General features: G+C 47.3%; 3 protein-coding genes across 9 annotated transcripts in view; all 3 read right to left on the reverse strand.

Moving 5' to 3' along the window:
- Nucleotides 1-6603, reverse strand: part of BUD13 (BUD13 homolog) — a 306228-nt gene extending 299625 nt beyond the window's left edge. For all 3 annotated transcript variants that reach the window (XR_006713754.1, XR_006713753.1, XM_045482889.1), the window contains exons 1-2: nucleotides 6339-6603; nucleotides 3653-3746 (exon numbers count right to left, since the gene is read on the reverse strand). Coding sequence is in view for 1 of the 3 variants with exons in the window: in XM_045482889.1 (XP_045338845.1) it covers nucleotides 3653-3746; nucleotides 6339-6481 (237 nt within the window). In the remaining 2 variants the exon portion in view is untranslated. The remainder of the gene's footprint in view (nucleotides 1-3652; nucleotides 3747-6338) is intronic.
- A 1646-nt stretch (nucleotides 6604-8249) lies between these two features.
- On the reverse strand, nucleotides 8250-16829 carry ZPR1 (ZPR1 zinc finger). 3 transcript variants are annotated; one of them, XM_045482891.1, is made up of 14 exons: nucleotides 16528-16826; nucleotides 16265-16426; nucleotides 15784-15874; nucleotides 15337-15407; nucleotides 14525-14611; nucleotides 14259-14381; nucleotides 13605-13652; nucleotides 13374-13440; nucleotides 12888-12958; nucleotides 12065-12154; nucleotides 11471-11581; nucleotides 10743-10829; nucleotides 9579-9644; nucleotides 8250-8846 (listed from the first exon to the last, which is right to left on the reverse strand). In XM_045482891.1, exons 1-14 carry the CDS (start codon nucleotides 16771-16773, stop codon nucleotides 8712-8714), a joined length of 1455 nt encoding a protein of 484 aa, XP_045338847.1. In that variant the 5' UTR covers nucleotides 16774-16826; the 3' UTR covers nucleotides 8250-8711. The 3 variants fall into 3 exon arrangements, with proteins under 3 accessions (XP_045338847.1, XP_045338848.1, XP_045338849.1); XM_045482892.1 differs by having other exon boundaries at nucleotides 16603-16823; XM_045482893.1 differs by lacking the exon at nucleotides 11471-11581 and having other exon boundaries at nucleotides 16528-16829.
- Nucleotides 16830-18081: 1252 nt separating this feature from the next.
- APOA5 (apolipoprotein A5) lies at nucleotides 18082-25154 on the reverse strand. 3 transcript variants are annotated; one of them, XM_045482894.1, is made up of 4 exons: nucleotides 21140-21190; nucleotides 20561-20612; nucleotides 20335-20446; nucleotides 18082-19805 (listed from the first exon to the last, which is right to left on the reverse strand). In XM_045482894.1, exons 2-4 carry the CDS (start codon nucleotides 20607-20609, stop codon nucleotides 18854-18856), a joined length of 1113 nt encoding a protein of 370 aa, XP_045338850.1. In that variant the 5' UTR covers nucleotides 20610-20612; nucleotides 21140-21190; the 3' UTR covers nucleotides 18082-18853. The 3 variants fall into 3 exon arrangements, with proteins under 3 accessions (XP_045338850.1, XP_045338851.1, XP_045338852.1); XM_045482895.1 differs by lacking the exon at nucleotides 21140-21190 and adding an exon at nucleotides 20956-21124; XM_045482896.1 differs by lacking the exons at nucleotides 20561-20612; nucleotides 21140-21190 and adding an exon at nucleotides 25025-25154.
- Between the last annotated feature and the right edge of the window lie 697 nt (nucleotides 25155-25851).

Consider the following 25851-nt stretch of genomic DNA (forward strand, 5'->3'; position numbering starts at 1 on the left):
TACAGACAGGGAACTCATTATATTACAAGATAGTGCATTGTATTTGGGGCAGTGCTAGAAAGTCCTTAGTTTTATTGGACCTGTACCGACTTTCCTGTAACTTCTTTCCAGTAACCCTAGTTCTGACCCTGATGCAACTGATGCACCTTTCCACAAAACAAACTGTCAAAGATGGCTGGTGTAATAAATTCTAGTTAAAGAGTAGCAACCATGGGGCGCCTGGGTGGCGCAGTCGGTTAAGCGTCCGACTTCAGCCAGGTCACGATCTCGCGGTCCGGGAGTTCAAGCCCCGCGTCAGGCTCTGGGCTGATGGCTCAGAGCCTGGAGCCTGTTTCCGATTCTGTGTCTCCCTCTCTCTCTGCCCCTCCCCCGTTCATGCTCTGTCTCTCTCTGTCCCAAAAATAAATAAACGTTGAAAAAAAAAAAAAAAATTTAAAAAAAAAAAAAAAAAAAAAAAGAGTAGCAACCATGTGCCAGGTACTGTGTTTGGGGTTTACTTATATTATCTCACTCAATCCTCACAACAGGCCTGCAAAGAAAGGTTCCACACTAATAAAGAACAAACTAAGACACAGAGAAGTTAAGTAAATTTCTCAATGTCACAAGCCAGCAAGTGGCAGAACTGAAATCCAAACCCAGGTCATAATTCACCTCTATTTCTCTGCATCACTCCTCATGTAACCTGGTTTTGAGATATCTCACCAGGTAATAAAAGCACAGGCTTGAATTCAAGCAAGATGAATTGAGATCCAATCACCAGCTCTGCCACTGAAAATGTGTGCAGCCTCTGGCAAGTTATTTTCTCTAAGCCTCGATTTCCTCATTTGTGAAAGGACTCAAAGGATTGCTATGAGGATTCAGTGAGCTAATTCATGTAAGCTAAGCAGCTTGGGACATGGTAAATGCTCAATAAATTACACCTATGATTCTTATGCTCCCACTGCTATTGTACTTGTCCTAATTATTTTGCCATTGTTACTGGTGGTGGCGATGGTCTTGCAGTAAGAAAAATGAATTCAATAATCAAGACCTGTTTTAACCAGAGTAGAGAGGAGTGGAGCTAAAGCCTTCCTCGTTCAGGTTTTAAGGCAATCATAAGAGCAAAAGACAGTATCGTAAAGGAAAATTAACAGACTTGACTATAGAAATTAAAATTTTTAAATGTCAAAACTACTATAAATGAAAAAACAAATAATAAAATATATCTATAACAGGTAAGACAGGTAATATATTGTATTACATAAACACCAAATCAATGAAAGAAAATTTTAAGTCCAATTTTCTAAACAATGGAAAAAATACCAAAAAATTCATAAAATACGAATGCCCTATAAACATAGGAAAAAAATTATTCACTATTTTTCTAAGAAACAATACCATTGTTCACCTGCAAACTGGCATAAGTTCACTATTATTTCTGTTGTTGTAAATAATGCTCCAGTATTGATGAAGAAATGGGGAAAATGGCATTCTCAAACAACTGTAGGGGAAAGAGAAACTGGTACCACCGTTTGGAAAACAATACGAGAATACCGCTCAAAAGGACCATACTTTCTAACCTATTAATTCCACTTTGTGGGGATAAAGAAATAAACAGATTTCTACAATGATTTATGCACAAGAGGGATCTCAAAGCACTATATTTCAAAACAGAAAACAATCCATACGTCCAGTAAGAGGACAGGTTAAATTCAATGTATACAATGAACTACCATTGAAACCACTAAAAATCACATTCTCAAAGAATATTTTAAAATCTTACTAAAGTATTCACAACATATTATTAAATGAAAGAGCAAGCTCCAAAACCATAATTCAGTATGATCCCAATTATATCTTAAAAAATAAATAAAACAGAAGCCTGTATTATCTATGGATTAAAGAGACAGGCATCCAAATGGAAGCAGTTGCCATCTCTGGATAGTCACACTATAAGTGATTATTGTATTATTTTCAGAATTGTAAACTTTCTTATAACTTCCAAATATTCTGCAATTAATATGTATTGCTTTTGGAGTGCCTAGGTGGCTCAGTCAGTAGAACACATGACTCTTGATCTGGGGGTTGTGAGTTCGAGCCTCACACTGGGTATAGAGATTACTTAAAAATAAAAATAAATAAACATTTAAAAAATTATGTATTGCTTTTATAACATAAAAAAAAATGTTGTAAACATTAATTGACTGGTTCTGACCGAAACTAAATTGGTCACTTATGATCACTACTTCCCTTCTTCCTTTCCTTTTGTTTTTAAAGTAATCTCTACATCCAACATGGGGCTCAAACTCAAAACCCTAAGATCAAAAGCCACTCGCTCTACTGGCTGAGCCAGCCAGGCACCCCACTATTTCCCTTCTAATTACTGATAAGTTTTCTCTTAGATGATGTACTACAGAATATGCTGGACATCAACATTCAATATACTCATCAGGAATTCATTTTTACAACTTTAGTGCAATACAGCCCAAGAACAGCTCTCCTTTTCACCTTGTTTCTCAGCAAAGTTTCCATGACGGTAGTAATTCAAGATTATTTGCCTATCCGTTTGCCCACTTGGTTCTTACACATCCTTCAAAACGCAGTTTGGATATTTATTTACTTCCTTGATAGAATCTCCCAGGAGAGGGGCACCTGGGTGGCTCAGTCGGTTAAGCGGCCGACTTCAGCTCAGGTCACGATCTCGCAGTCCGTGAGTTCGAGCCCCGCGTCGGGCTCTGTGCTGACAGCTCAGAGCCTGGAGCCTGTTTCAGATTCTGTGTCTCCCTCTCTCTGACCCTCCCCCATTCATGCTCTGTCTTTCTCTGTCTCAAAAATAAATAAATGTTAAAAAAAAAAAAATTAAAAAAAAAAAAAAAAAAGAATCTCCCAGGAGAATAAAAAAATGTGCCACTTTCCCTGTGCTCTAATAGCACTTGGTACATATGTGAAATATCTCTCCACCATTTATCACATTGTTGAAATTATTTGCAATTCTGTCTCCCATCTAGGATATCATCTCTAAAGTACAGACACTAGGTTTTATTAACCTACGTATCCACAATACTTCGACAAAAGTATACAATTTTAAGCTTCGTTGAATCAATGAAAAACAAGGAGCAAATAAGTTTCCTGTAACTGAACCTGAACACTGTTTGCAAGGTACATTCCAATAAATTGAACTATGGCTAATCATAAACATATTCTATTGCTGATGTTGAGAAATTTTGCCACTCTGGGATTAGTTCCCATTCCCAGGCTAACAGGGCCCTCCATGAACAAAGAAAACAGTGCACAGGCATCATCAAAGAAGACTACTTTAAAGCATCTTTGACGGGCATCTAGGTGGCTCAGTCAGTTAAGTGTCTGACTCTTGACTTCAGCTCAGCTCATGATCTCACAGTTCATGGGTTCGAGCCCTGCATCAGGCTCCAGGCTGACAGTGCAGAGCCTGTGTGGGATTCTCTCTCTATCCCTCTCTCTCTGCCCCTCCTGTGTTCTCTCACTTTCTCAAAATAAATAAATAAAATAAATAAATAAAAATAGCTCTTTGAAAAGTGTCACCCCTTTTCTGCCCTCAACGTTCCCCCTTATAAATCTACCCTGTACCGGAAATGGAGATTGAGAGACAGGCTTGCATTTCAAAGTCCTCATCACAGACTCAAAAGATACATACCACAGGCAAATCTCCATCATCTTCCTCTTCCTCCTTTTCCGGTTTAGTGGTGGAAATAGATGTCCAGCTCACATCATCATCCACGATCCGCATTCTAAATGTTAAAAAAAAAAAAAATCAAAAAAGAAGAATCAATCTTGGATAACAGCCTACAAACACTACAGATTATAGCATAGAGCTCAAAATCCTACAATTCTGCAAGGTCCAGTCTTTACCTATATGGCCCACTTCACCTGGTACCCCTGCCTCCACAAGTTCACTACCTCACTTTTGGTGCCTGGAATGAACCAAATTCCTTACCACATCAGTTTTCACATAAGCAGTTCCTTCCCTCTGTCTGACCTACTCTTCTCGTTCTTTACTGGAAAACTCTTACTCATTCTTAAGATCCTAGCATACATTTAACTTCCCGGAGCATGTCTTCCTTAATTTCTCCCCTTATTTCCCTCAACTAAGAACCCGTGTTACACATCCTTGGAATACTTTCATTGCATTAATGCAAAGAAAATAAATCAATTCGTTGTGTAATTAGACGTTTAAAGCCTGTATCCACATTAAACAATAAGGTCCACCAGAATGGGGACTAGGCCTTCTCATTCACAGGGATAGCCTCAACACCGTGAAGTGACTGGCATAGGAAGTGCGTACTGAATAACCGTCGGTCACACAAACCATGGATGAGTCCAAATAAATAACAATGACTGCCATAATGTGAACAGTTCTGTTTGAAAAGCCAGTATCACTTTATACATCTCTAAATCTTGTTTGATGTTTATTTATTTTTGAGAGAGAGAGAGACAGAGTGCCAGCAGAGGAAGGGCAGAGAAAGAGAGACACACAGAAGCTGAAACAGGCTCCAGGCTCTGAGGTATCAGCACAGAGCCCAAGACAGGGGTCGAACTCACGACTGTGAGATCATGACCTGAGCCACAATCAGACGCTTGACACATCCAGGCACCCCTACTTTATACACCTCTAATCATAACCATAAAATGCTATCATTATTACTCTCTTTTATTTATTATGGGGTAGCACAGCGGGGGAGGGGCAGAGAGTGGAAGACAGAGGATCTGAAGTGGGCTCTGTGCGGACAGGCTGACAACGGCGAGCCTGATGTGGAGCTCAAACCCACGAACCATGAGATCACGACCTGAGCTGAAGTCGGACGCTCAATCGGCTGAGCCACCCAGACGCTCCAATTATTACTCTATTTTAAAGATGAGGAAACAGGCTTAGAGAGACGACGTGTCCCGCCCACAGCCACACAGCTCACAAAGTGGCACAGCTCGGACTCAAACTGTGGTGTCACTCCAAAGCTCAAGCTAGTTTCACTACGTGGCACTGTCTCCAAAGAATCCACCCAAGTCAGGAGGGCAGGAAGACAGAAAGCGAGAATAGGCAAGAATCAAATCAGGAAAGGAAATGGATTTGTTCTTTGGAACTGGGCATATTGGTTCCCTAGGGCTGCCTAACAAAGTACCACAAGGTGGGTGGCTCAAAACAACAGAAACTATTCCCTCACAGTTCTGGAGGCTTGAAGTCTAAAGCCAAGGCGTCTGCAAGGTAATGCCCCACTGGGAAGGCTCTAAGGGAGGACATTTCCTTGACTTCGGATAGCCCCAGGCATACTCTAGCTAGTGGCAGCCTACACGCAGTCCAATCTCAGCCTCCATCTTCACAAGGCTGTGTTCTCCCTATGCCTCCCCCCACGCCCAAGTTTCCCTCTTCTTAAAAGGACAGAGTCATACTGGATTTAGCACCCGTGGTAATCCACTAGGAGCACATCTTAACCAATTACATCTGTAAAGGCACTATTTCCAAAGAATATCACATTCTGAGGCTCTGAGGGGACATGAACGGGGGAAGGGCACTATTCAGCCCAGTACAGCGGGCTACAAAGTTTTCTCATTTGAACAATGGGGATATTAAGAATACCAACTTCGTGGGGCGCCTGGGTGGCGCAGTCGGTTAAGCGTCCGACTTCAGCCAGGTCACGATCTCGCGGTCCGTGATTTCGAGCCCCGCGTCAGGCTCTGGGCTGATGGCTCAGAGCCTGGAGCCTGTTTCCGATTCTGTGTCTCCCTCTCTCTGCCCCTCCCCCGTTCATGCTCTGTCTCTCTCTGTCCCAAAAATAAATAAAAACGTTGAGAAAAAAAAAATTAAAAAAAAAAAAAAGAATACCAACTTCGTGGTAGTATCATAAAGCTTAAATAAATTCATCTACGTCTAAAGTACTTAGAACAGCATCTGGTGCATGACAAGAACTGTTAATAGCAACACTATGAAGACCAACAGGAAGTAAGCATAGGTCTCTCACTCAGAACCGGAGTCCCTGGGATTGCTGAACCGCACAGACAGGTTCTGGGCCCTAAATACCCAAACACGGAGGCTTTGGATGAGCTCCACCATTATTCTCAAGGCAAGATACTCATTCTCTACTGGAGTGGACGGAACGCTACGAGGGCGGGAAAAGAGGAAAGTTACAGCCGGGCTGGAGACGTCAAAGATACCGCCCAGGGGCGCGAGAGGTGCGCAGGGCGCCAGATCGGGGCTGCGGGGTCCGGCCGGACGAGCCCTGCGAGGAGCGGGACGGGCGGCCCGGAGAGGGGGAAGCGCCGGCCGAGGGCGGAGTTGGGGAGAGGGGCGGTGAGTCGCCTCAGGCCCCGCCCCGCCAGAGCCAACTCACCCCTTGCCGCCGGCCCCGCCAGGCTTCGGCCGCTTTCTGCGACGCCTGCGACCCGACTCAGGGGCCCCATCGACGCCGGCACCTGCCCCAGACAAATAACGCTTCAGGTACTCGGCCTTGGAGACCGGCGGAGCTGCCGCCATGGCAGCGGCGGGGGCGGAGAGACGGCTCGGCGCTGGGGACAAAATTCTTGAACGCAAAACGCACGGAGAGGCCTTGAGGAGGCGGGGCTGGGACCGGAAGTGGTGAAGAGCTGTGAGAACGGCCTGGGAGGACACGAGAGCGCGTCCGCGGGGTGACGAGGGGCGCAGCCACGTCCGGCGTCCCTCCGCCAACACAACAATGGTTTTGCGTGCGTCTATCCATCTGCTCTTTCAACAGGTGGTGCACCAGCACGAGGCCACCACCACGACCCGAACAAGATCTCTGCTCAAGGCAACTTCAAAAGCACCATTGTCAAGGACAGGGGCCCTGGAGGGGCAGAGTATGGAGTCGGGGCTCCGTTGACTTCCTAGCTGTAGGACCTTGGGCAAGTCATTTAACAAAATGGGGAGAATGGCACCTAACTGCATGGTTGGGAGGAACGAGATACTATTACTGCGTGAAGTGCTTAGAAAAGTGTCTAGCGCACAGTACATATTAGCAGTTACTTGTATTAGTATAGGTTTAGGTGGGAGGGGTTTAGCTCTAATAGGCTTCTAAGAAAGATTCAAGAGAGGAAGTCAGGAATTCCAAACCCAGTGTAGTTACTGTGAAAAAACATGGTTTCCAACCCGTGAACTTCCCCATGTTTGATATCATAGGTGGCCCCTAACTATCGCTTGCCTAGAATCTTTCCAATGAAAAGGACTTGTTCCTACTTTCAGCATAGCAAACCAGGGAAGCTAGAGAGGTTGAATTCTAATTCTCAAGTATGTTTCACAAATGAGAAAACAGAAGCCTGGTGAGGTTAAGGAAGTTGCCCTAACTTCACACAGCCAAAACATGACCCTTGGGAAGAGAGGCTAGCAAAGTGAGGTGCAAGAGGTAAATCCAAAGTTTTTGAAATAAAATATTAGCTCGTGTATTTTCCTTATCTCATGATAAATTTTTGTCAATCTGTGACAGTGTATTAGTCAAGAAGGCTTGTAATACTTTGTAAGTACTCAGAATTCAGGCTACATGTTCAAAAAATACATGTATTAAAATAGGTGCATGCATAAACCTTTAGCCACTGGCTTATCCTGAGAAGTCCAGCTCAGGCCCAGGAAGGTAGGCAGACTATGTCTCTGAGGGCTTGTGGGAGGGGGATACTGGACTGATATAGGGCTTCATTAGCTGGAGGGCCCCATGGGTCCCCCTCCAGACACAGCCCTGTGTTGGCTTCTAGTCCACTTCGGTGGATCTAACTAAACAGCAGAGCCCTGCCTCTGCCCTGCTGTCAGCAGGCATCTGAATGCTTCCTCCTTCTGCTCCAACAAGCATTACCAGGATCACCCTCTCCGCCCCATCAACCCATCTCCTGCCCATGTCTCCAGTTCTACCACTCCCTTCCTACTCACTTTGGTCTGACAAGTCCCAAGCTCAGACCCCAACCCTATCTACCCCAAAGGACAGTTGAGCAGGATTAAATTTATGCCCAGGGGCCCTGTCTGAGCTTTGCCCTCTAGTTTATTAGCTGCATCTGGTAAAGCAAATGCAGGAATTATGGACTTGACCTCAAAAATCCACTTTAAGCCCCATGGCTGGAGGGCTTTATTTTGTTCAGTTCTGTGGTATGCCTGGCCCAAAGGAAGCACTCAAACATCTGAAGGAATGAATGAAATGTCATCTCCAATCCCCAAATTGGCTACCCTGGGGAAAAATTTTCCTCAGGAAATTGAATTCTACCAGCATAGAATCAAACAAGGACAGAGTGAATTCGGAGGCCAATCCTGTTGGAAAGCCATCATTTTAATGAGAACTTCTCCTGTGCTGACTCCCTCCCCTCAGAAGACTCTTTTCCTATTGAAAGCCAGTATTTTCTATTCCCCAACCAACTCCCAAACTCCAGATATCGCTGTCTTCCATCTGCAGAGTTCCGACCCTAGCAAGAGCATTATGTGGAGGGAGGGTAAATACTCGACAGGAAAAAAAGCGATGATGACAAGCCCCATGGTTCGTTTCTGGGTTTCCTCCCAGGCCAATTCAAAACCTCCAAAATACGGTCCAACAGGCTTGCACTTCTGTGACAAACTGTTCACAGACTGTGCCCACATCTCTGACTCAGACCAGGTGTCCTCCCCTCAACATGGGCAAGGCCTGGTGGGGAGGACACCCCCAGCCTTTCCCAATACTAATAAACAGCCCCTTGGTCTGAGCAGCACTGGAGGCGGGCTCGGGAACCATCCACTACTACCGCTGTGGGGCCAGGCCTGTCTCATAGCCCTCTGTCTTCATGTCATTGAGCCCTAGCTCCTCGTTTTGGTCAAATGTGCGCTTATAATGCTCCACCTTCATCTCAGGATCATCTTCAGGTGCATACACATTCTGCAAGGTCAAGGACAGACAATCAGTGCCTGTGCCACCCAGCTATCTGCCCCCTCACCCCACCAAGTGGCTTCCAACTCCCGCCTTCCCAAAAACTTAAGGAGTTTTTTTATTCTAAAGGCCTCCAATTCCCCATAGCTAGTCTCAACTAGCGAGCAGCAACAGAATCCAACAGAGTCCCAAGAATGGACCCTCCAGCCCTAGACAGAATTAGGTAACAGTCTGTCTAAAAAACTTTCTATCTGCACCTTCTTATGAAGAGTATAGCAACAGTCTTAATCATAGAGAGACCTTAAACAGTTCTGCCTGACCAACAAAAACTGCTCAATAAATGTTAAAGTTATTATAAATCACCAGAATATCTCTCCAGTCAGTTTAAAGCCTCTCCGGTGTCCTATTTCAGCCTCTGGACAAGGCACCATTTCTCCTCACTCCACAATTAGATTTGCAAAATGACAACTCCATTGCTAGGGACAAGAGCTAAACTAGAGAAAGAAGGAGCCTAGGAGTAGCTTTTTCCCCCTCTCTTGACACACACTTACAGTCTCTCCTGCCTGCCCTCACTTACTTAGGTCTCAAATTCTAAGAGGTCTCAAATTCTAATATATAAGAGGTTCCTTGATAAAGAGCAGTTCATTTAGAATCATGTCTCCAGCTTCTGGAGAAATAATACATATTCAAGGAAGGTCAGAAAACAGTTCTCTGTTAACTATCAGGGAAGGTCGACCGTACCTGCAAGTAGCTGTTTCCTGCTGGATCATTCATAATAAAGTGGGCCTTCACATTACCCTCAAGGATCTAAACGAAAGAGAATACAGCACATAAATTTTACATCCCTCCTAGTAGGAAGGGGCTGGTCTACCAGACAAGAAGCAACCCAATTTACGTGGCAGAATCCCCAAAAGTTTCAGAAACTGCTGAAATGAGGTACCTCTCAAAGTGGAGCAGAGAAGACCTAAAATAAAGGCTGTATGAAAGTTACTTAAGAAGCAATGTGACATCCTGGATCTCATCTCCCATTCCACATAGGCCCCTTCTCCCTCCACCCCATCAGAAAACTGCAGAATTCACACTATGGCCTAGGGGGCGCCAGCCTAGTTGAAGGAAGGAGGGACAGGAAGCAAGACCGGGAGGTTAAGAACGTGCTGTTATTAGAAACAGACGTACATACCCAGCCCTATTCCCACACTCAGCTCTCAGAACACTGCCAGCCAAGTAGTCCTCCTCAGGCCAGGAAATGGAATACCCACTGATGGGGTGAGAAGCCCAAGAGGGAAAACCTCATGACACTGGCACTGGGGTTTTATAGCTCAACAAAGGGCTAAGCTAACTCCCTCTACAAGGAGCCCGACGTGAGTGAGATTCACCTCCACGCTGGTGTTTCAGCCCTCTGCTTTTAAGTTGACAAGGACTATCAGCTACCCGAGCAAAGCCCCAACCTTTGAAAGACAGAAAGTTAAATGGAAAAAAAAAAAAAAAAAAAAAAAAACTTAAAAGGAAATGGAAACTATGCAAGGAAAATAAAACATCAAAAAAATACAAACCAACATCAACATTCTCATGAGAAAAAAAACACTACATCCTTAAAACAACAGGATGCTACTTGGAAAAGGGAGGAGGGAGAATATTCCAAAACCCGAAAAAAAAAAAAAAAAAAAAAAAAAACTCTTGGAAAAGTAGTATAAATGAAAAACATGAAAAACCCAACTGCAGCTACTAAAGCGCTCCAACAAAACAAGGGAGAAAACCAAGAAAGAAGAGGACACGGCCTATCGGAAACCAGGAGAATCCCCAACAAGTTGGTTAGGTGTTTAGAAGGTGGCAGGACAGGGTATGTGGCCTCTTGCCCACTGGCACCCCAGGACCACACGCACCGAAGGGCCAGAATCAACTCACCTGGTCTAACTTCTGGCTGAACTCCCGCAGTTTCTCCATCTGGCCAGGATTGGAACTGTCACCCAGTGTGAAGGGGTTCTTGGTCACCTGCAATAATCGGCATCCAAACTGCTAAAATACCAGGTTTGACCATTAAGCTCGTGGGGAATGGCAGGATGGGGCCCAGTCGGGGAAACCTAGGGTTCCACACCACCATCCCGACCTAGGCGGCCACTGCTAAGAATACAGAGATTAACCTGCCAAGATGACAACTGGCAATATGAAACACAAACTATAAAATGTCCTGACGGCACAAACTCTCGTTCCAGTTTGAAAAAGAAATGCAAAGTATAATTTATAAAGACAAAATGCCTGACGACTGAGAATCAGGTAAGTGAAATAACTCGAGAATAAATATATGGGCTAAATCAACACACATGCCTATACATGGTGGGGAGTTTCAGGTTCTGGAAGGACCCTCCTCCCCACATTTTACAGTGAAATGAGTGACTTACCCAAAACTACAAAATGCCTACATTGTTCCAGAGGTGAGCCTGAGAGTTTCCATTCAGAATTTCCTGTCAACTTATCTTCACAACCCAAACTAATATTTAAGTCTCTCAAAATCAGCTTTAAGGCAAAGAAACCCCCAGTTAAGAGCTCCAAAAACCAGGGCGTGTGAAGCCTTCTAGCCCCCTCCTCACAGCCACACTGCTGAAGCGGCCTTGCGCTATACTCAGGCAACTCACCAGTTCCCGGATGTCTTTCAGTAGCCCCTCCAGTGTGGTGAACTTGCCCCCGAGGACGGCCATTCCCAGTTCAAATTCCAGCTCTGGGATTTCCACACTACACGTCTCAGACTGGGAGATGAGAGTCAAATTAGGCTTGAGAACAGAAGCCTCTTAGAAAAAGCTAACCAGAGTTCTCCTGCCAAATTAATACCGCCAGTGACAGTCTGGGGAAAAACCTGCCCCGTTCTCTCCGACTCTCCAGTTAAAGCCAGGCTCATGCCTCTCCGTGTAAACCACAGAAATGGAACCACCCTAATAAAGCGACATTCTGAGTCATGGCTCCAAGTTGCCAAGTATCCTGTCATTAAAGACCAGAGACAAGAGCCCTTACAGACACTGGAGGCATAAAGCTGCCAAGTCATCAGAGAGAGTTTATGGGTCACCTTCTGAATCTGTACTGCCTAGCATGGATTAACTCTGCTCAGGGATCCTGAAACCCAGGGAAGTTAGGTGGTACCACACGATCCCAGGATGTAATTTTCAAAAGGCAATTTCCCCTAGATAGAGACAGCTATGCGAGGCAGACAGACACTTTTCCAAGCAGGATGTTACCTTGAGCACGTCTCTCGTCAAATCTGAGGGATGTGTGATGTGGAAGGTGATCCTGGTGCCCAAGGGTTCTACTGCACCTCCAGATTTCACCTGCACAGACAACAGTGGTCAGGAACAGCAGCAGAGAAGATGGGATCCTCCCCTAGGGCCTGGTAGACCTCAGAAGGGGGGGGGGGGGGGGGTTGACCTCCAATCAGGCCCACTAACAGCTACCAAGGACAGAGCCTTGTAAACTAGCAGGGGTGGCAGTCACCCAAACTGAAGCCACCAAGAGCCGGCCGGGAACCTGCCAAAACTTACCCCAAATTGCCACCAAACTCTGAATTTGCCTTTGAAAAAAAACTGACTCTTCAGGTTGAAAGGGACTTTCAACCGCATGTAACATGTGGATGCACCTTATAATATTCTGGGTTCAGAATTTAAATAGCTTTAAAAACAGTAAGAATTTAACCAGCTTACGCTCGGGTACACTCAGGGAAAGGTAATGTACAACCCTCCAAGGCGGCCAATTCTATTTTCAGAAAGAGCTAGAAAGTTTTTTATTATTGAGTCAAAATCTGTTTCCCTGCACTTCCAATCCTTTAAGAGGTGGGTCAAAAAAAGGGTCTCTCCAAAAAAAAAAAAAAAAAAGAGCAAGCACACCTCTCTCTTCCATATAACCAATCTTTAATGTCTTTAATGAGTTATAGTCTAACTTTTTTTTCTTAATTCCCAGTTCCTTCAAGGACTCCTCACCCTGCCTTAAATCCAGGAGAAAGACCCAGCTTCCTCCCACTTCATCCCAAAGCAGATTTAGAACAGATCAAAGTTAAACAGGGGTTACCTCATTGGTCCGATGGCCACAGCTGTCACAATTGGTAGCCATGATGATAACCTCCTTAAAGTGGGGGATTTCTGGAAGACGGGAGTTAAGGAAGTCTGCTTCCAGGATAGCAAGAGCACCTTCTGGGGAAGAACAAATCCAAACCTTCAACACAGTTGCTAGTCCTAGGACTGTAGGAAATAGGTCACAAGCAGTAGCCTAACTCAGGCAGTTCTACAGAAGAAGGCAACGTTGCAACCCACGGCAATCCTTGTTCACAAATAATTGAAGATAGGACTCAGGTCAAACACAGGACCCTAAAACCATGGCCTCATTCTCTCTTTGAACCCAAAATCCACAGTGCACAGTCTCATCAAAGGCAACACCTTCCTCATCGCTTGGAATAAAACACATGCTTTCCCTGAAGGGAGGACTCCTCCCCAGCCTGCATACGCTCTTCGTGCCCGAGTTACAGGAGGAGCAGCCCAACTGCCTGACAAAAGATACGAACTAGTTTCATGTTGGTCTGAGCCGGCGCATTGCATTCTGGACAGTTTGTGTTGAACTGCAGCACCTGGAACACAACATGGGGACGGAGGGTGAGCCCAGCTCCGGCTAAAACCACGCAGCAGGTGAACGAGCACGCAGTCGCCGCCCGTGTTGGTGGTGAGGGACTGAGCAGCACCAGTCTCTGCCCACAGCCGTGCTCCCTCCTCCACAGCAGCCCATGGCACTCACTTCATTTCTGAGATCTTCCTCTTCTGGCTTCTCCTCTGGTGCCTCAGCCTAGCGTAGCAAAGATACAAATCACACGCTGGTGCATACACCCCAGCTTCCCAACACCCTGCCTTGGAGTGAGAGAAAATATTCTGGCCTGCGTATGTCGGCTGGCCATATGCGTTTAACAGAGAAACCAGGAAGCAAAGCCCCAGTCCACCGAAGCACAGAGCTTAAGACAGGATCACAGTCACCAGCAACCTTTGTTGTACAGTTTATCCTAAGTCTTTTTAAAAAAAAATTTTTTTTTTTTGCATCTATTTATTTTTGAGAGACAGAGAGAGATAAGAACACAAGTGGGGAAGGGCAGGGAGAGAGGGAGACACAGAATCCAAAGCAGGCTCCAGGCTCTGAGCTGTCAGCACAGAGCCTGATGCGGGGCTCGAACTCATGAATTTGGAGATCATGACCTGAGCCGAAGTCGGACGCTTAACCGACTGAGCCACCCAGGCATCCCTAGTTTATCCTAAGTCTTGACATGAGCTAAGAGACGCACAGACATGCGGAGATAGGGTACGCAGGGCAGCAATGACAAAGGAAGATTCCACTGATTCCAAGCAATCCAGAGAGCAAGATAATGCCAGAGCATTCTGCCGGCTTCTTCCGTCTACTTACCTGGAGCCCCAGCATCTCTTCCTGTTGTACAGTCCGGTTATAGTGTGTGATCACCAGGGCATGATCTTTCTGGGGAGCATGTGGGTTTTCCACAAAGCTGTTTCCTGAGGGATCATCAATGATCTGATGGAGGGAGTCATTACAACAAGAAATTACATATGCTCTTCCACCTACCATCAGACCTTTCCGGCACCAGTGGAAAAATCCCAGTCTTAAGGGTCTCTTGTCCCCTAAATCTAGGGAACCCAGAGTTCCTCAGTACTCACCAGAGTGAAAGGAGAGGCCACTCGCTTTAGCTCTTTCAGTCTGACAATGAACTCATCAATTCTTTCAGCTATGGCTTCTTCGTTTGCCTGACATGAACAGATGGTAAAAAGCATTGGCCCTGCTGATAGACCCCACTCCCTCTCAATCCCACACCACCTCCATCAGGAAGTCACCACCTGTCTTAGTATAAGTGGGAACAGAGAGACTCAGACTTCACAAGAAGATACAGCATATAAGTTTGGTTGTACCAAACAAGATCCAATTTCTCACTCATTCAACCATGTATAGAGCCCAGGCTCTCACGCCAGTTTAGAAATACAACAGTAAATAAACCAGAGTCCTCTCATGGGGCTCCTCAGCCAGTTAGGAAGACACATGACTAAATATGCAATTATATTACTTCCTTTACAATAAATATAAGGTACGGTGGAACGCTCAGGAAGTAGGGATGAACCCAAGGGGATTAGGAAAGGCTCTTCAGAGGTAGTATCATCCTACCTGTCTGAGATGAGGTCTGAATCTACACTGGGAAAAGGGAAGTAGAAAAGATAGTAGATGCAAAATAGACAACATCCCGGCAGCTACAGCATCACCATGTGCTTCCCCCAAAAGTTCTCCAACATTTAATCAGAGACAGTTCAGCTACATGGGAAGCTTAACACTCTGTTTGGATACATAAATATACGTATACACACATATACATATACATATACATATATACATATATACATATATATGTACGTATATACATATATATACGTATATATGTCATTATTACTTGAGTTGCTGCAATCAGAAAGCCCCAGCTTACCCTTCGTGTGGGCTGATCCTGCTCCAAGCCAGAGATAGCACGGCTGATCAACCCTTCAACGGTGGTCAGGGCTAGTGAATAAGAAAAAAAGACAAGAGAGTCTTGACTATGCTATCAAATGCCTGTATGACTCTGAGCAATTCACTTGAACTCTCTGGGCTTTGATTTCAACTGTAAGATGAGGAGGCCTGGAACAAGGTTCCATTCCTTTGTAACAACAGTGATGCTAACATTCTGTAATATGCACATTACAGTCTATCACACTCTACTGTCTCAAGCTATTTTATCTTAGCTTTCAGTTTATGTTGAACCAATGAAGACCACAGCAATACCACACCCAAACCCATATACTAGCCACCAGGCCCAGCACTAGGGTTCTTGCAAGAAAGCAAGATTGTAGCCAGGCATGAACAATGAACAGTCCAACCACCCTGATCTTATACCTACCTCCCTTCTGAGTGAAGGCAGGAATTTCAAAATCCAGCTCCGGGATGCTTGTGGTGGCAGAGTCCGTTTTCACCACTTCTCTGTTCATGTCCTGGGCAGAAAAATTTTCAGTCCAGAGAGGTCAACAGTACAGCTTCTCGGGAAATACCCAGCAGTTTCTTCCTCTGTCCATAGCAGGGGGTCCGCACGACTCCCACCAAATAGGCCATGCATGAGCCCAGCTGCCCAAATGCTGAGAGTACTATTCATAACAACTACTACTCATTTCATTCCCTCTGACAAAATAAAATGACAAAGCACTTTCACAAGCCTTATCTGACCCGAACATCTGACAGCACCAACATCATTTTACAAAGGAGGAAACTCAGGCTTGGGCACCTAGAGGTATTCATTCGCGGCCGCGCCGCCTAGACCAGAGCTGTGACTCCAGTCCCCAAGCCCTCTCTTGGACACTAGGCTACCTGCTCTAGGCTCCTCTCACCTCCTGGGTCCTGACGGTCAAAGCGTAGCGCACTCCCTGATCCTGGATCCTGCCTGCCGAGTGAATCTCCGTGTTGTTCCAGCCACAGTGCTCACAGGAAAAGGAGCTCACGATTATTTCTCTGAAGAAGGGGACCTTGGTGAGCAGGAGGCGCGTCGTGCCCTGAGAAAGCAGAAAGCAGCTAGAAAGAACCAACGAAGCTCCAGTTCCCCGTCTACCGACCCGCGGGCGTGCCTCGCCTCCGGGTCTCCAACTGGGCCTACCTGGGTCGCCGACCCCACCGCCCTTCCCCGCTTCAGCTCAACCTCCCGCCGCCCGGGGCCGCGCCCCCGCCTCACGTTGCGGTAACAGTTCATGCACAGCGACTCGATCTCAGTGGGCTGCTGCTCCTCATCCTCGGCGCTGATGGGCCGGAACAAGTGCTCGGGGGCTGGAGCCTGGGCCGGGGCGGGTGAGGGGGCTGCAGTAGCCGCCGCGGCCCCAGGTTCCACAGCCCCGCTAGCAGCCATCGCCACCACGCGCAGCTCACGCCCCCGCTTCCGCCTTCCGCTCTTTTCGTGGCCCCACCCCCTTCCGTCACTTCCGCTAGCTGTCGCCCGTCTTTTCTTAAAGAGGCCGCAGATTTGGGACCCTAGGGAACGGTGTCTGGCAAGGTTTCTCACTGCTGGGATACTATGGTCCAGACTTCCAAAGCCAGCCGGATTCAGGCTTTGCCTCCACCTCAGTTCAGGCGTTGCTTCCCCGCAGGACGTCCTCTCAGACCCAGGGCACTGTTTGGCTCCTTCGCAATAGCTCCATCCTACAGGGTTCTAATTATTGTCCGTAAATACAAGAGCCTTGATGGCAAGAGGCTTGGCTTGTCCCTCCGTACCCACAAGGAGGTGCGGTCCAACCTGGGCTCTGGCTCCACTCCATTGTTGGGCCAGACATTTGCTTTGGCTATAGATCCCCCTCCCTCAGTCCCTCAATCCCTCTCTCCCTTTCTGTTCTCACTCCCTATTTCTGTCCTTATAAACACCTGCCCAAATTCCAACCTCAAATACACAGCCCTCATTTTTACTCCCGCCCCCTCATCCCCAACACATCAAACCCCGGCTGACTCACCCCTCCTAGTTTCCTAATTAACAACAAAAACAACTCTTTTTTTGGTAAACTTTCCTTTCTGGTATCTCCTCTCCCTGGGCACCTCTCCTCCAGTTCTGTTGCTAAATCTAGGGTGTCAGGGAAGAGGTCCAGCCTGTGGGTATGATTAGGCCAAATTCATAGAGGGTACTGAGAACCCTGTGCCAGGCAGGCTGCATGGGGAGGAAAAGGTGTTGGACAGGACATTCCCAAAGGTGCCAGACGGGGTGTATTTACCCTTTCCTCTTCCCCCCACTTCACCCATCCCCAATTTCAAGTTCCCAGAAGGATCTACGAGGACATTTGTTGTCCCTGAGTGAATGTGTACATGGGGAACGGGGGCTTAAGATTTGGAAGTCCCATGAAAAGGGTCCATCATAAAAAAGCCATTCAAAATCTCGAACAGCAGAAGCAAGGGAGACAGCCCACCTCAGGAGCCTGAAATTCATGCACACTATCCTGTGATAAGGTTGGCGAACAATGCAGGTGCAGAGGAAGGGTCTGTAACCCAGGCTGACACCCAGGCATGACAGACAGCAGTCATCTAAGGCAGGCCTAGCTAAAGCCAGAACCCTCTGACAGACCTGGACTGGGGGGGGGTCCATGAGACAGAGCATTGAGGGACTTGAATGAGTGATGGGTGCGAGGCCACTGCTTTCAGACACAGCCCAAATAAGAGTCACACCAGACAAATATGCATCCACTATACACCTCTATTTCATTTGAATCAGAAGTCTAGGCTTCAGCCTGGGAGTCAGAAGTGAGGGGCCCCAGATGGAGACGACACAGAGTAGGCTTCCCTGTGGGTTAAAGAAGCCCACAGAGTCTGGAGGGTTTGGTCAGCTGTTTCCATGTAGAGCTATATAAGGAAATACAGGCTCTGCTCCCTCTCATCACAGCCCCCAGCACCTGTACCCACCGGCATCAGAGCCAGCAGGGGTATAGACACACCTTCATATGCTCTTACATATTTTCCTCCCTTTTCCCTTTCCATTCCCCAACAGAAGCTGTCATGGTAGCCCTGGCGAGAAAAAAGCTCCTCTCTGTAGACCAGCTGTAGCAGCAGCCACCAGGCGGCCAGAAGTGATCGGAGTCAAGTCCCAGGAAGAAGAGGCACAGGCTTCCGGCACCATGGCAACAGGCTTGCACAAAATTACCTGCACACAGAATGCCTCTCTCCCTCCCCACTCCCACCATCCTGGAATGGAGCAGCTTATGAGGATTCCCAAATGAACACGGGAAGCTGGGTTTGCAAAGCCTGGTGAGTATAATGCATCCGGATGGGGGAATCGCCAAGAGGCTGAATATTCCAGGAACAACAGTCCCTTTGGTGGCCACGCCTATCCTGTGCAGGGCCCTCCACCCTCTGCCCAACAGGCCACTGTCAAGGACTGAGCCACACCCGGTGGGGGCTCAGATCCTGAGCTCGGACAAGCAGCCTGGAAGTGGGCCTGGACAAGTAGACAATCAGGGCTCCTCTTGATGGCCGAGACCATGGTCGTGAAGGCTGTAGTTGATGTCTTCCCACAGGTCTTCGAGACGGGCCTGCAGCTTGCTCAGGGCCTTGCCACTGTCCGCTTGGAGAAACTCTGGGGCGAAGGCACTGTGACCTGGAGGGGGCGGCGCCAGCTGCAGCTGGACCTCCTCGGTCTCCCGATCAATGGCACGGGTGAAGTCGGCGATCTGCAGGAAGGTGTCGTGGCGGAAGGCCTGGAGTCGCTGACGCACCTCCTGGGACAGCACCTGGGGGTCCCGGCTGGTCCCTTCAACCGCGCCATCAGCGCGGGCGCCGGCAAAGGCGCTGAGCTCTTCCCGCAGCTGGTCCAGGTTCTGCTGGATGCGCGCGTGCAGCGCCTTGGCCTTGAGCGTGAGTTTGCGCGAGAGCGTCTGCACGCAGCGGCTGAGGCGCGCGGGACTGGCGACGGCGTGCGGGGCCACGCTGCGGTGCAGCTCCTGCACGTGGCGCCCGATGCCGCTCACCAGGCGCTGGGCATAGGGGTGGAAGAGCGCCTGGACGCGGCCCGTGTGGTGCGCCACGAGGTTCTGCAGCTCCCGCAGCAGGCCCCGCGCCTCGTCCACGCCGCCCAGCAGCTGGGCCTTGGTGCCCTCTCCGACCACGCGCAACTGTTCCTGCAGCTCCTGTACGCGCAGCGCCACCTGTTCCATCAGCTCCGCGGTGTAGGGCTTCAGCTGCCGCCGCAAGCTCTCCAGGTTCCAGCCCACTTGCTCGTGCGCCTCTGCCATGTAGGGCTCCAGGCGCGCCCTCACCTCCACCAGCTCCTCCTGCAGCTGCCGCCGCATGTCCTCCGGGTCCTGGGGGAGCGCAGGAGGCTCCCCCGCCTGCCCACTGAGAGGGCCCAGCTTTTCCAGGAACTTGTCTATATTGCTGAGGTCTTGCTCAAGGCTGTCTTTCAGGCTCCTGGGGAAGGGGACAGACACGCAAGTCGTCAGACTTCTAGCCCCATCATCGCCTTTGCTGCGGACACATCACTCACTGATCATCTGCGGAAACCGAGGATGCAGGGCGGTGGCTCTAGTCCCAGCTGCAGGCCAACCACACAACCCCTCGCACGAAAGTACGAACACACACGGCACGTGCACATCCAGACCAAAACTGCGCCCGGAAACACAGAGGCACCCGGACTCTCGCGTATTCCTTTCATTCTGGGAACACGGGGGGGGGGGGGGGGGGGGGGGGCTCTTTGCAGCTCCCAGGTCCCACCCCTCAGAGGACAGGGGCAGCAGCCATCAGTGAGAGCAAGGCAGACGTGGGGGCGCTGCTGCTGGCAGAGGGGGCTGCACAACCCAGCAAGTCTGGACGGGATAAAACTAGCACAATTCGGTTCCTCTGTGCCAGTGAGGACTAAGGAGGTTGAGGAATCAGAGGCGGCACACCACAGCTCAGCTGTCTCCTCCCTGCACCCACACCCCTTGTCCTAGCCACTCACGTGGGTTCCCATGCCAGCTTCTGCCGCTGGACCTGCTCGGCCTTGCCTTTGTCCCCGCTGCTCTGGCTGAAGTAGTCCCAGAAGCCTTTCTGTGTCTGGGCACTTGCAAGCGCTGTGAACAGGGATGTGGTAGTTAGGGGGCTGTGTTTCCTTCCCCAGGGTGGATGGGGGACCATCAGTCCAGCCTCCACCCACCGCTCTAAGCCGAAGTCAGGCCGAGACCCACCTGGGAGCAGAGCCAAAGCCCAGGTCACAAGTGCAGTCATGCTGGCCATTATCTACTCAGAAGGAGGATGAAAGGAGGCCTGGTTAGGGTGAAGAAGCCAAGGAAGGGACATCTCCCAGATTTGCACCAGGGGACCCTGCTCCAGGGGCAACCTGCCCCATCTGTTAACCCTTCCCTGGCGTGTGTGGAGCACAAGGCTGTTGGGGCTGACGAGGGCTGATCTAGGTGAGCATGGCTGGGAGAGAAAAGGGGGGTTCGGGGAGGAGGACTTCTTTATCACCTGGGCCACACAGCATGGGGTGTGGAGCTCTAACTGCTTTGTAAAGCCCCACCCCCACCCCCCAAGCCCCCAGGAGCATCCATTTCTGCCACCGCCCACCCCCTTGCTCACCCACCTTCCTGCCTCCCACCGTATGGTACACCTTATGGAGTACCCCACGGGGGAAGAAGCAATCCTGCCAGAGTGCTCCGAGAGGATGCCCTTGGTCCTTACTTTCTGCCCCCAGCTCTCTGCTGAGACCCCTGCAGTCCCCTCCCTTGGGACTCTGACCCACATCCCTCCACCCAGCCTCTGCTCACCTGCTCGGTTCTGGGCACAGAGAGCAGACATTCAGCTTTATACTCCAGGGGCCTGGGCCTCTGGCAACAGTTGCCCTGAGTAAATACCACGTGGAGGTTCAAAGAAGGATGACCTCAGCTGCCTCCCAGCACTCACCTCCTGCCCTTCCCTGGCACCCAGAGGGTTAATGAGTGCCCCGGTATCAGGGGGGCTCTCCAGGAGAAGAGTGAGGAGTAAGGCCAAACTCCTCACCCAGTTCCCCCCAAGCCCTGTGACCTTCAACCGTCCCACTGATCAGCCAGCTGGCCCACCAACAGAGAAGAGCCTCTCTGCTAAGGGCCCTGCTCTTACTCAACTGCCCGAGGCCCTGTGCCCCAGCTAGACAGGGACGACGTCCAGGGGCCCGGCAGAACCTGAGCAGCTCTGGCCAGCTCCATCACTGGCTACTCAAGCAGCGTGGCGAGAGCCAGATTTATAGAGTTAAGGACACTCCCATCCTCCATGAAATAATCCTGGAACTGCTGGGAAGTCAGATGTGACAGGGGGAAGATGAGATGGTTAGAGGCCCCTGGGTCCAAAGAATTAGAGCAAGAGGAGAATTCTTCCCACAGGAATACTCCACCCACAGGGCTTCGGAGGAGGGGAAGCCAGAGAGCCCAGACCTTTGTCTGACGTCACGCCCACTCCATAGACTTAGCCACACATTCCTGAACTCCTGATTTTTTTATTCTAAATGTACCTTGAATCGGCCCCCTCTCCTCCATTTTCTACTACCAGTCACATCACAGCCCCTCTTGCCTCTCACCTCGATCACATCCATAGCCTCAGACAAGTCTCTCTGCCAAAGTCCTGCCTACTCAGTGTATTCTCTGCTGTGGCTCATCCCAACCCACTCTGGTCTCATCTCCTACCACACAACACCCTTGGCATTCTCCAAGCACACGGTCTCTTTCAGGACCCTCAGCCTTCATACATGCTGTTCCCTCAGTTTGCAATTTCCTATCCCTTGGTGAACTTATGTTCTCTCTCTCTCTCTCTCTCTCTCTCTCTCTCTCTCTCTCTCTTTTTTTTCCAGACTTAGTTTGTATGAGTTAGGATTAGTTAGAATTACAATCCCACTTTTGGGTATACACCCAAAAGAGTTGAAAGCAGGAATTAGAGCAGATGTCTGTATGCCCATGTTCATAGCAGCAGTATTCACAACAGTCAAAAGGTGGAAACAGCCCCAACTGTCCATTGGCAGATCAGTGGATATGCAAAATGTGGTATAGATACACAATGGAGCATATGTAGCCTTAAAAGGGAAGGAAATTCTGATATATGTTATAACATGGATGAATCTTGATGACGTTACGCTAAGTGTAATAAACGAGACACAAAAGGACAAATCTTGTATGCGTCCACTTAAATGGAGTACTGAAAATAGGCAGAGGCCGAAAGTAGATTAGAGGTGACCAGGGGCTGGGAGAGGGAGGACAAAGAGATAAATTGTTTAATGGCATAGAGCTTCTGCTTGGGAAGATGCCAAAGTTACTGGTGGTCGTTGCACAACAATGTGAATGTACTTAATACCATTGAATAGTTGTGCACTTAAAAATGATAACTTTCAGGGTGGCTGGGTGGCTCAGTTGGTTAAGCATCCGACTCTTGCTTTTGGCTCAGTTCATGAGCTCATGGCCATGGGATGGAGCCCTGTGTAGGGTTCTGTGCTGAGCGTGGAGCCTGCTTAGGATTCTCTCTCCCTCTCTCTGCCCTTCCCCATTCTCAAAAATAAATAAACATTTTTTTAATGATGATTTTCATGTTATGCATATCTTCCCATATATTTTTTGAAAAAGCATTTTTCGTACTCTATTGGTTTTCGGAGAGGCTATGATATAAAACATAGCTGCACTATAGTTTCTGTTTGCAAGTTAGTATCATCACCACCAAGACCTTCCAAGGTCTTGTCCGTAATGCAGAAGAGACACCTGGAACCATATTTCCCAGAATCCCCTTTCTCCCATAGGCCTAGGTTAGAGTCAGTGTGAGAGGCAAGAGGAGAGACTGTTACTCTTCACTGGTAGTTGCAGGAAGATGCATAGGCAGACAGACGGGTTTTAAAACAGCTTCGGGATGACCTTGTTAAGAAGCACACCCGTTGGTTTCACAGACTAAGACAATTAGGTGAGCTTCTCGTTTGTAGCTACTAACAGGTGAACTTTTTTGAGCGTCTCTCCTTCAAGTACAAGCCGAGACGGTCACTCCTCCAGCACTTCCAACAGCTTTATCAACCTTTAATTCTCTGTATGAAAGCCTTTCATACTTGAAATACATAGAGTGGCTTCTGTTTTTTCTGACTGAATCTACATTAATACAATAGGTGGATACAAGACACACTCGTGCTTCCCTATTTGCTACCATCGTATGGTTTTAGTTTCTGTAACATTTGGGTTGGTTGGCAGTCTTTGCACATGTGTATGTGTTACATGCTTTGTGGGTGGAACCATTTGAAATAATGGTAGACAGCAAACATATCCTAAGAATAAAGACAATTCTTTTTTTTTAAAGAAGTTATCCTTATTTAAAAAATTTTTTTAATGTTTATTTATTTTTGAGAGAGAGTGACAGAACGCGAGCAGGGGAGGGCAGAGAGAGAGGGAGACACAGAATCCAAAGCAGGCTCCAGGCTCTGAGCTGTCAGCACCGAGCCCAACGTGGGGCTCGAACTCATGAACCACCGCGAGATCATGACCTGAGCCGAAGTCAGAGGCTTAACTGACTGAACCACCCAGGCGCCCCAAGAATAAAGACAATTTTACATAAATACTATTATCACACCATGACAATTAACATAATTCTTTAGTGTCACCTAACATATACTGAATATTCAAATTTTCCCAATTCTCCCAAAATGCCATTTGTATCTATTTTTTCCTTTTTTATTTTTCTTTTTAAATTCAGGATCCAGCACATCATATCAGATTGTCATGCCCCTATGGTCTTTTTTCATTTAGAACAGTACTCCCTAACCCTTGACATTCACTTCTTTCAAAGAGTCCAGGGGAGATGTCTTATTAAATGTTCTGGATTTGACTGACTGTTTCCTTATCATTACATTCAGGTTAAACATTTTTTGTTTTGCATCTTTGGATGTGAAAACAAGTTTCCTACAAGCCCTTTCTTACAGAAGAAATCAGCTACTACATGTAGATGGGATGATATAATCTTTTTTAAAAATTACGGTTTTTGCCGTCCTCAGATAATTGATTCAAGCAAGGATCATCAATGACTGGTAAAACCATAAGGCGAAAAATTATTGGGCAAAGGGATGCTCACATGCCTTCAAAGTATCACCCCACAGATGGATGACTCACCAATTACTAAGATGTGCTTTTACAATGAAGAAATCTGGTGGATCATTTTAACCAAGTGATCAAACTTAGCGTCACCAAATAGCGGGAAAACCTAATGTTTTGTACCCCCAGATGTGGTGAAATGAGAAGGGCCCAGCTATGAAATATTTTAAACCAGACAATTTCCACATGAACTTGTTTGCATTTCCTTTTTCTTCATGTTTCTTTGTTGCTTAGTATCTGATGTTCTCAGCTGAATTTTTAGAAGAGAATTACCCATTTGGTTTTTTTTTTAAATCCAGGAATTGCCAACATAATCTGGATATCAAGTAAAAATAATTTTAAAATGTATATTTGTAAAGATTAAAAGGTACCTTATTCTTTAATGTTCTGTATTAGCAGTTTTGCTATGTACACATGAAATACACAAGTATATGGATTTCAAATAAAATCTCAACATGCACCAAATGAGAAGATTTCTTAGGCAGTCTTCCTCATGTGACCTGTCATTTAAAGGGACATTAGTGACTCCTTACTCTAAATACAGAATTTCCAGACTTATGGAGTTACCTCTTAATAAACGCATCCCAAACTGAAAATGGTTGTGGTAAGTCAAACTTGTTGCAAACTGTCCTCCTTCAGTCTTGTCTTCCACTAACTCAGGTGTAAACTGAGATGAAGCAGTTGTTACTCAGTGTGACCGCAGTTCCCAGGTTCCGTCTCAGAACACACCAGGGACGGGGTAAAACAGAGTAAGCATTCATGATGGATCCATTTTATGTGGTTTATAGTGCTCTCACCAGGCCTAAATGGAAGTCTGTTTAAAAAACAATAGCAAATATATACCTCACATGCACTAAAAAAAACCCCAAAAGGTATTTAACATGGCATTGAAATAGCCAAGCATGTTTAGTAGTGACCTGTGCAATCTTTTTTTTCTTTGTCTTGAAAGATGTATTTGCATTATTTGTCAAAAAGAAGTAATTAAATAGGCCATCTAGAAGTGGAAAAATATAGTCATTAAAATGAAAAGAAAATCATGTGTCTACAGTTGGAGAAAGAATTAGTAAACTAGAAGGTTGACGTGAGAAAAATCACCCGGAAAGAACCATAAAGAGAAGGAAAATATGAAATGGAAGGTAAGAGACATGGAAGACAGAATGAGAAGGTCCAATACATGCCTACCAGGATTTCTACAATGACAATAGAGAGACTTTGGTAGAGGCAATATTCCAAAAAAGACAGCTGAGAAATTTTCAAAATTGAAGAAAGATATGACCTGAATTCTCAGCTGCAGGAAGCATCCTTGAGTCTTGAGTAGGATAAATGAAAACAAAATCCAGACCAAAGCACATTGTCATGAGTGTGAAGAACATCAAAGACCAAGTAGCTTAAAA

This window comes from Leopardus geoffroyi, chromosome D1, assembly GCF_018350155.1.
Source record: "Leopardus geoffroyi isolate Oge1 chromosome D1, O.geoffroyi_Oge1_pat1.0, whole genome shotgun sequence".
Lineage (NCBI taxonomy): Eukaryota > Metazoa > Chordata > Mammalia > Carnivora > Felidae > Leopardus > Leopardus geoffroyi.